This window comes from Labeo rohita, chromosome 20, assembly GCF_022985175.1.
Source record: "Labeo rohita strain BAU-BD-2019 chromosome 20, IGBB_LRoh.1.0, whole genome shotgun sequence".
NCBI classification, from domain to species: Eukaryota; Metazoa; Chordata; class Actinopteri; order Cypriniformes; family Cyprinidae; genus Labeo; species Labeo rohita.
The window spans coordinates 21,544,474-21,554,708 of NC_066888.1; the positions used below are offsets into that span (position 1 = coordinate 21,544,474).

Consider the following 10,235-nt stretch of genomic DNA (forward strand, 5'->3'; position numbering starts at 1 on the left):
TTTAGAGTAAAAGCAAAGTCTACTGGAGTTCTGAGTGTGTTTGTTTATTGAGTGAGAAAAAATGAAAGATTACAAGATCTAGACAAAGGTGAGTGACACGGGGAAAAAACAGATGGTATTAAAATGTTGCCGTTTGCAGTGTCTTTATGCATTAATGTGTGCATTTAAAGAGCAATAATTTAGCCAAAGCACACAAATTAAACTCAAATGTACCTCTGACACCTTAAAGGACATAAACCTGCACATTTTATGCACGCTCTGCATACCAGAGCTGAGGAGCAGGCGCCCGGGCCTGACTTCCGATCGTGTGCACTATTGATGTCCTGGCCTGCGTACTCTCATTGTCTCCCGCCGTGTTGTCATTGAGGCTTTATGCTTTGCTTTTGTATTTTCTCTAAATATGAATGTTTTATCTAAACTGGCCCAATTGCTTAACCATCCATACACTACTCCGCCCACCGCTTCAGTAAGACAGGAAAACATGAGACTGAGCTGTATTAAAAACACACAGACGCACACTCATGGATCTTAAATGAGTATGTAACACTGGCTTCATACGTTTTGATAGGAAGATATAAAACTGCTTATTTTTAATAAAATAATACCTAAAGAGCCAAATATGAAGCTATTATCACAGATGGCTTACAGTGAAAGCCATTTAAATGCTTTAGAATTAATCCATGAATCACCTTTATGTTTTACTTGCTAATTTATAACAAGAAAAGAATGTCAAATCAAGGCCAGCAAGAACAAATCGAGTGTTGACTGACAGAACTAGACATTCACTTTGCAACAAAAGTATTCAGCTTCCCACTCCCCCTCACTTTCACACAGGAAGCTCTTCCTGAGCTGAGGTCATAGAGATTGGGCTCTAGAGGAGCGCTTCAAATCCCAAACCCTCTCTGTCTTTCTCTCGCTGAGTTCCCACAACAAACTGTTTTCACAAGAGAAGCAAACTTCTGCGATTATATTAAGGAAGGCCAGGGCTCGATGTCACATTGGAAAGTGGTCACAAGGGTTATATCTAAATAACTACTGGATTTTGAGTCTAGTATAACTGCGCATATGTGAACCTGGACCACAAAACCAGTCTTAAGTAGAATGGGTATATTTGTAGCAATAGCCAAAAATACACTGTATGGATGAAAATTATCGATTTTTCTTTTATGCCAAAAAATCATTAGGATATTAGGTTAAGATCATGTTTGATGAAGATATTTTGTATATTTCCTACCATAAATATATCAAAACTTATTTTTTGATTAATAATATGCATTGCTAAGAACTTCGGCCAACTTTAAAGGCAATTTTCTCAATATTTTGATTTTTTTGCACCCTCACATTCCAGATTTTCAAATAGTTGTATCTTGGCCAAATACTGTCCTATCATAACAAACCATACAGCAATGGAAACCTATTTATTCAGTTATTCATTTATTGTTTATATATATATATATATATATATACACATATCTAGGAGTTTTATATATGTTATGTGTTAAAAATAAAAAAATAAGCATTGGAAAATTTGTGTGAATTCTGTCCTTTGAGTGAACAAAGCTTACAACTAAATGAACTATATAAGGATGATTTTAACCAATGTTCTTAGGTCTCAACATGACTTAAATATACATACAATATAAAAATCAATAAGACAGTAAGTCTGCTTGACTTGCTATTTGAGTTGAACACTATGAGAATGAACACTATCACAATAAACAATGTTCGCTATGAGTCTACTACTGTATGTAAAACTATATTACAACAACATGTCATATAAATGTTATTAGGACAGAAGGTTTTTTATAATTTCAACATAAATACAAAATTGTGACAATTGAGGTTTTGCACAACGCATCATCAGTTGGCGACACTGAACGTAAACAATGCCAATGAAAGGAACAAAACGCATATTTTGCTGATTATCGCTGCTGAAAATGGTCAATTATTGTCATGTTTTGGGCTGTATTAATCGGTCAGACTGGGAAAAACATTAGGGGTACTATAGACTGCCAAAAGTTCAAATTAAGGAGAAAAGTGCAAAAAAACTGTCTGAGGAACAAAAGGCATTTATGGTTGGATTTCCAGGACAAGAATCTTGACAACATTTATGTTTGTTGTTATAATTTCTGGTCAGGTAGGTGAAATATTAAGCTAAAATCTTAATTAATACATGTCTTTACCACCTACTAACTTTAGTTTGTCAAAATATTGCACCCTTTCCTGCTTACTAAGTCCGGGTAATTGACCAAATCGTGACTTAAGTGCATTGCCTTTGAATATTTGTATTTTAATATGATTGTGACCAATGTGCTTGGGACTTTCTTCCAAATGTCAGGTCAGTAAAAATAATTAATTTTTTTGGTAAAACTCCAAAGTCTTTAAGATAAAGTTACAAGTTGACTAACAAAAAAAAAAAAAACTCGTTATGAGAAATGCTCACTCGATTTAAAAGTGACAACTATTTCCCCTATTACTTCGAGGCACAAAAGAGGAACGTGATGTAAAGTATTAATAAAAGGAATTAATATCTTTCGGGACTCAATTTTCTCCAAATCCATACAACACCGCCTCTAAAGCGTTTGATGGTTCGCTTCAAACGCTGAGGCGGAGAACAATTATATAATAGCATCTCCTCCCTACAACGCCCATTACACCCACCCAATCGTACAATCCCAACTTTAGAAGTACATCAGCACCATCTTCTATAAAGTTTTCATGTCGAGCGCTATCTGATAAGCATTTTCGTGGGTGAGCAGCAACACAAAACATACCTCGCTCCCTGAATGTAAACACAGACGCGCGCACTGCGTGTTCATCACGTGTCCACACGGCGGCAGAAGTGAGTCGACGCCGGGGATGTTCTGCGGATCGTCCGTTACCTCACTGACCTGAACAATGAGAGATGCTGCTGAGTCGCTCTGATTCATTCACAACACGGTTTGAACGTTTATAGTCTGCAACTGCGTTTATTTTGTGAGTAAAACCAAATTAAAGAGTAGAGTGACAAACAAAAATAAAAACCATCTAGTCACATACATTTCAGACGTTACATTTAAACTCTACTTCAGTCTCCGTTTACTTTCATCGCTTTTTCCCACACAATGAAAGTGACCGTGGACGGAGATCTGTCATTCTGCTCAACACCTCCCTTTGCATTCCATTAAAGACGTCACGCGTGTTTGGAACATTTATTCATTTTTGAGTATTCCATTCCCTAATTATCAGCAAATTAAACACCTTAGCGCAAACTGATGCTCTTTCCAAAGAAAATCACACAGCACATACCTCGCCCGTGCCCCGCCCACCCGAGGAGGAGGAGCCAGTGTCTCTCTTCTAAACGCTAGCAGCGAGAATAATACTTCACAGCCCGAAACACAGAAGCGCAGAACAGTCTTCAGTCGCCGCGGTAGATGTGCGACTCCAAACGGGGGCCACAGTGACTGCGATAAAGAAGGGACAAGAAAACGCACTTAGAGGTAAGACGCTCACGTCTTTTAGTGTCAGCTGTTTCGGTATTATTTCTAGATTATTCACTTGTCTGCTGGACTTGCTATTGGAGGAGTTTGCTTCTTGTCCTACGATTACAGTCCAAAGTTTAAGTGAGTTAATGAACGCTATCACAATAAACAATGTAGAGAGGACACTTCAAAGACATCTGTGACTTTAGGGTCTACTTTAGAGAACACAAAAATGTTTTAAAATTACTTAAATATGTCATTGTTGTGACAAAAGCTTTGTGCGTTATTATTTATTATTATTATAATCAATACACATCTCTAGGAGCTGTTCTGTTGAAAGAGATAATGCAATTACAGTTTAAAGTTCAAGAGGGTTAATAAATATTTTTACACTGCACAGTGAGATGACATTTAGAATGAGAGTCATTAATAAAAAGATGCTTGCCTTTTTCCCATGTCTTTGTTGGTTATTCTAAGACATCAATTTGTGTCTTTCACAGGGAGAATGCCAGCTAAAACCATGAACTCCGATTTGGAGTTTGACTCCTTGCAGCCTTGCTTCTACCCGGACGAGGATGACTTCTACTTCTGCAGACCAGACGCCGCACCGCCTGGTGAGGACATCTGGAAGAAATTCGAGCTGCTGCCCACTCCTCCTCTGTCCCCGAGCCGGGCAGCTCTTCCAGGGGACCCAGGGGAGCTGGGTGCGGTGGCTGGGGATTGCTCTCTGATGGGCTTTGGATTAACAGACCCGTTGGACTGGGCTTCCGAGCTTCTGTTCTTACCAGAAGATGACATTTGGGGGGCGTCAGACGGGGACCTCTTTGGCTCAGTTTTGGATACTACAGACAATTCCATCATCATTCAGGACTGCATGTGGAGTGGCTTCTCGGCACGTGAGAAATTGGAGCGGGTGGTCAATGAGAAACTGGGGAAAGCCGTCTCTGCTTCCACCGCTACTGAAGCTGGGAAAGACACAACAGTCAAGACGCCTGAAATGAGCCACTCTATACCGGAGTGTGTGGACCCTACCGTGGTTTTCCCTTATCCAGTCAACAAAAGAAACGGGAGCAGCAGCAGCAGCCAAAGTGTAACACAGCTGAGGAGCCAACACTTGCCTCCAGTCAGCGCAGACGAGACTCCAAGTGACTCTGGTAAGTGTCTCCTGACATGCTGCTCATGTAAAGTTGTTAGGTTAAGTGTTCTGTCACTGTCACTGAATACATGCCATGAAGGATTATGTTATTTTAGATTATTTTTATTTTTATTAATCAGCATTAGCACCAAATTACGATGCTGCTGCTGAATAGTTTGGCCAAGTTTGTAAGCGGTCATTGGGGTAATTGTTGAAGATCATATGACAGGCCCTGAATCGGATTAGTGTGTGACATTCCAGACTGTCGGTCACACACACATAAACACACGAGCACGCGCGCACACATACACTCAGTAGTAGTAGTGGGCGGTGATGGGGAGTTTATGTAATACTAAGTCTGCATACCCAGTAGATGGCGGTAATATTTGATGTTGACCATTTGGCTCATGGTTAAGATTTAATGCAGAGAATAACGTCACTGAGCCACATTACATGGGAAAACATGTCCTTATCTGCCCTCCATTAATCTGGCTTTAGGCATGGAATCACAGTCTAATTTGAGAATTTATTAGGTAACAGGATTGACTTTCTTTTGATATGCAAGATTGCTTTGAAACATCATCTATTTTTTTTTCCAAATTGAGAGCTTTTGATTGTAAAAAAACACAGGCTCAGATGTTTGGGAGGGAGTGTGAGCGAGGGCAGATTGCATAAAAGCCAAGCCCCTAAATTCAGTGCCCCCCAATAAGTCGCTTCCCTTCGAAATGAGGACTTGTTTCAAATGCAAATCCCAAACGACAATCACACGTGGGTGAGAGAATAAGAGCTGGCACTGGGCACCAGCATGCGAAAAAGGAGGCATGCGCGTGCATCTACGAGAAAGGCAAACCCGCCTCCCCCTCCTTTCTGCCCAGTGGGCTGAGCTTGGCAAGCCTTGCATCTTCCAGAGAGGTGCCGTGAATGATAATCACACAAAAAAAAAGACGAGGAAGGGGGAAAAAAAGAGATGATGGGTCATCTCTCTTTACAGGGTGACGGCTTTGAACAAGCGGAGCCTTTCCTCCAGCTGTCTGCTTGGCGCCTCTCCAGGGCAGCGGCTTAAGACGCCATCAGATCAGTGTTACTCGGCAAAGCCCGCGAATAATTGGACCACGCGATTACAACGCTCGTTTTTCCCGCCCGTGCTGTTATCCCTTTTCGCGGCAAACCAGTGGAAAAGGGGAACGGGCTGACTGTCTGCATTCTGTCGGAGACTAAATTGCCCCGTTTGGTCTCTCCTTAACGCTGGCAGACAGTTTCCTGTGGGGAGCTTTTGAAGTGAGAGGCTGTGGGCTCCAGTAAATGCCAAACAGTCTTCATGTGTGGCTTAGCTGATAATCACGTCCATTATCTCATAAACATAGCTCTCGGGCGTCACACTGAGGCCGTCTAAGCTTAACTTGAAATGTGTCACCGGTTAAAAAAGCAGTGAGCGAAATATCTAACTTGACAGCTTTTGTAGAAAATATGACATGACGAAATATTCATGTGCTCGCAAAACCCTGTCATTAGACGCTGTAAATGGAGGGTGTGTGTTAAAGTGCAAAATCAAATCTAAGGTGGTCCAGTCTGGGGAGAATCCAGCTCCGCTGTGTTTGACAGAGCGTGTTTAGATGATTGCATTAGGCAATTGTGTCATCTGCCCACACAAAGGCATTAACTCCAGCACACACCCAGAGAAAACAAATGTTTCCTTTAAGTGCACTTGTTCATACCTGTGCAGCTTTAGAGCAATGGTTGCACAACAACCTGCTAACCCAAATCTCTTTTTCTCCCTCTAGATGATGATGAAGAAGAAGATGACGATGATGATGACGAAGACGATGAAGAAGAAGAAGAAGAAGAAGAGGAGATCGATGTGGTCACGGTGGAGAAAAGGCGTTCAATCACCAGCAAGATAACCAGCACTGGTCTGTCTGCCACCTCTCAAGCGTCCTCAGGGCGGGTGGGATCCGGGGTGAGCAAAGCTCCCCAGGAGCTCATTCTGAAGAGGACGGCAGCAGCCTCCATTCACCAGCAGCAACATAACTACGCAGCCCCATCCCCGTACTCCGACCAGCAAGACGTTCCCAGCGCTCCCCCAAGCAAGAAGCTCCGAATCGACAACAGCACTATAACTCTACGCACTGGCAGGAACCAGAACTCTTCCCCAAGCTCCCCTACTAACGGCGTACCAAGCCAGCGGCTGAGGAAGAGCGACTCCAGCAGCCCACGCTGCTCAGATTCCGAGGACAGCGAACGCCGGCGCAACCACAACATCCTGGAGCGCCAGCGGCGCAACGACCTGCGCTCTAGCTTCCTCACTCTGCGCGACCATGTGCCCGAGCTGGCACACAACGACAAGGCGGCGAAGGTGGTCATCCTGAAGAAGGCCACCGAGTACGTCAGCTCCCTGGAGGCCCAAGAGCTCCGACTCCAGCAGGAGAAAGACAGATTGCAGGCCCGACGACAACAGCTCCTCCGCAGGCTCGAGCAGGCCAGGACTCGCTAACCCTTAACCCTCATTGGCTGAACGCCTAATGACGAACGGTCAAAATAAATCCTAGGGACACTCACTGCTGACACTTTTTTGCACATTTTTTGACGTCAAGAATGTTTCAGGTTTACTTTGTCACCTCAATCACGTTACAACGAAGAGGGAAGGTGCTAAACCCTTCAACAACAAGACTCTCATGAACACGCGATTGGGTCGACGAACTTTGTGCTCACGCTCTTCCTGCAAAACGAACACTAAACAAATGACACAAGACACTTCGAACGGCTATACAGAATAGCTCTCACACCTCACAGGTGCTGAATCTCATGGATGTACCTCTGCGCACCTTGATGTCAGACACTTTTGTAAATAGACTAGATCTTAAAAGAACGTACACTCAGTCTGCCTTGTTTTTGTATACGATTATTGTCTTTTGGTTTTTATAAAGATGTCAAAAGCTGCCAATAACTAGACTGGAAGTTTATATACCTTTAACAAGTACTGTAAGACCTCAATTTTCGAGGAGTTTTGTAATATAAGGACACATTGTTTTGTTTTTGGATCTTTTTTGTCTTATAATCTCTCTGTTATGACACGCTTTACTAATTCCTACATTTATGCTTTAGTGTGCTTCTGATACATACTAAATTTGATACTTATATTTTCGTATGAAAATGAGTTCTGAGTAGATATCACTTTATCTTGTTTTTATCCTTTTTTCTACCTTCGTTTCTTTTGTACAGAAAATTCTTTCTATCTCCATTTATAAGGCTTCTATTCTTTGCTGTCGTTCTCTTTCTTTGTTTATATATTTGTAAGTATTGGGTTCATAGAACTGGGTCAGTGGGAAAAAAAAGTGTTTTTTTTCTCCTTTTCTATAATGTACATTTTAGTGCTGCGACTCACAGCACTTTGAAATACCTCATTTTGAAAAATAAATAGACATTTTGAAAACAAAAGAGCTTGTCAAAGGATGAATGCTTCTGTATCGCTGCTAGTGTCGGTTGAGTCCTGTCAGGAATTGAGAAACAAAACTCTGAACTACATTTCAGACATGCTTGAAGCCTCTCTGTGGGCGGCAACTTCCACATTTCAAACAGCCCTGAAACAACTCGCTAAATTATGACTTTCAAGGGGATGTAAGTTATGGCTTTGAAAGCAAAAACCCACAGTTAAATCATCCTGTCAAATAAAAATACCTGTCACACACTTGAAGCATAAATAACTGGACAAATCTCTTTTTTTTTTTTTCACTACTTTTCCTCAACGTACCAACATTTAAATCAAACCCAGATAGCACACGTACGTCTGCAAGATGTCTGTTAAAGATCTCTTGATCTGGAAAGCATCTGCTGTGTACAAACGTCTTACAGATGTCTTTCAGATGTCATTTTTCGTACATTCTAAATCATAAAGACATCTAATCAACGTCTATTTGACATCTGATAGGAAACGTCCAAAAGACGTATTGCAGATGAGCAAACACTCTAAAAAATATGTCTTGCAGATGTAAATGCAAACGTCAAATAGACATCTCCGTGATGTACATGTGCTATCAGGGAATCTAATACCCAGATAGCACACATACATCTCCAAGGTGTCTGATAAAGATCTCTTGATCTGGAAAGCATCTGCTGTGTACAAACATCTGACAGACGTCTGTAAGATGTCAGTTTTACATACATTCTAAATCATAAACATCTTAAAGACATCTAATAGACGTCTATATGACATCTGATAGGAAATGTCCAATAGACGTATTGCTGATGAGCAAACTCTCTAAAAAAATACATCTTCCAGATGTAAATGCAGACGTCAAATAGATGTCTCTGTGATGTACGTGTGCTATTAGGGTATCTACTTGAATTGACTCATAAACATCTTAAAGACATCCAATAGACGTCTATTTGACATCTGATAAGAAAACGTCCTATAGATGTATTGCAGACGAGTAAACGCTCTAAAAAATATGTCTACAGATGTAAATGCAGATGTCAAATAGATGTCTCCGAGATGTACGTGTGGTATCAGGGGAACAAACAGCATGTTTTGGACTTTTTTTCCTCCTTTTCTTTTCAGCCTCTCCTGTTTTTCATTCGTCAAGCCATTCTCCCTCCATCTGCCTCACTATGAAGAGAGATCTGGTTGACCAAGCCCTCTCTGACAAAGGAGGACGAGTATCTCCCTCGTTATTCACTCTCTCTCTCTTTCAGTTGATTTAGAAATCGGCAGGGCACATCCACATGCACTTTCAGGCACTCATACACAAAAACAAACGCTGGCACACACACTCTCAGCGCGAGTGGATATGAAAGCGTGCGCTGCGCACACTCAGACTGGCCCCCGCAGCTTCTTACCTCATTGTTCGGCACGTTACCATGGAAACTGGAGCAGCTGCAGCGTGGCAGACTTCAAGTGCGAGTGTGTTTTATTCTATTTGTGCATGCGTGTGTACGCGTACGTGCGAATGGCGGGAACCAATTGGGGGGGTGTCTTTTGTGCAGAGGCCGTCGTGACCTGTGCGTCTAATATCCTGCTGGACCGAGGAGCGGGTTTGTGTTTACTAACTTCAGTCACATGGCCTGAAAGCTGACTGAAGACACGCCCACCAATGTGTCACAATGAACCATTTTCTCTGGTCCGGAATAAACAGACAGAATAAGAATTCTACTGCTGCAATACAGGAGAAACAAGGTCTGGCGGGGTACAGAGAGGGAGAGAGAGACCTGCGATTATAAACTGGACTGTCTAGACTGATTGGTTACATAACAGTCTGTGTTGTATATGTGTGCGTGTCTGCAATGTTTGGTCCCCAGGATGAGGTAACCATGGGAGACCCCACTGTGCCATCTGGCCGATGGCTTATCCTGCCTGGTTATGGAAAAAACAAACACAAAGCCGTGAGCTAAGACAATAACACACCACCGTGTGTACAATGATACAACTGGCCACTGTATAACACACTGTATGTTGTTTTTCAAACCTAAGATTTAAAATTAGACACGTTCTGATCATTTGTCATTGACATTTTTTAAAACAATCCCTGCTGGAAAAAAAAAATAGAAACCATCAGAAATTCTAATGGTTTCCACTACACATACTATTACAAACCATCAACTTTTAACCATTAAAATAATTAAAAAATGGTTTTCTGTTGTGTGTT

The 10,235-nt window shown here is 41.8% G+C and overlaps 1 protein-coding gene across 1 annotated transcript; it reads left to right on the top strand.

Moving 5' to 3' along the window:
- Window positions 1-3,321: 3,321 nt before the first annotated feature.
- Window positions 3,322-8,025, top strand: mycn (MYCN proto-oncogene, bHLH transcription factor). The gene is made up of 3 exons (XM_051139516.1): window positions 3,322-3,479; window positions 3,962-4,615; window positions 6,378-8,025. The coding sequence occupies exons 2-3, from the start codon at window positions 3,967-3,969 to the stop codon at window positions 7,085-7,087; spliced, it is 1,359 nt and encodes a 452-aa protein (XP_050995473.1). The 5' UTR covers window positions 3,322-3,479; window positions 3,962-3,966; the 3' UTR covers window positions 7,088-8,025.
- Window positions 8,026-10,235: the final 2,210 nt, after the last annotated feature.

Bases quoted from the DNA above. Each gene is read 5' to 3' on its own strand.
- mycn (XM_051139516.1), top strand. From the start codon at position 3,967: ATGCCAGCTAAAACCATGAACTCCGATTTGGAGTTTGACTCCTTGCAG. The intron at 4,616-6,377 runs GTAAGTGTCTCC...TTCTCCCTCTAG, and splicing joins CGAGACTCCAAGTGACTCTG to ATGATGATGAAGAAGAAGAT.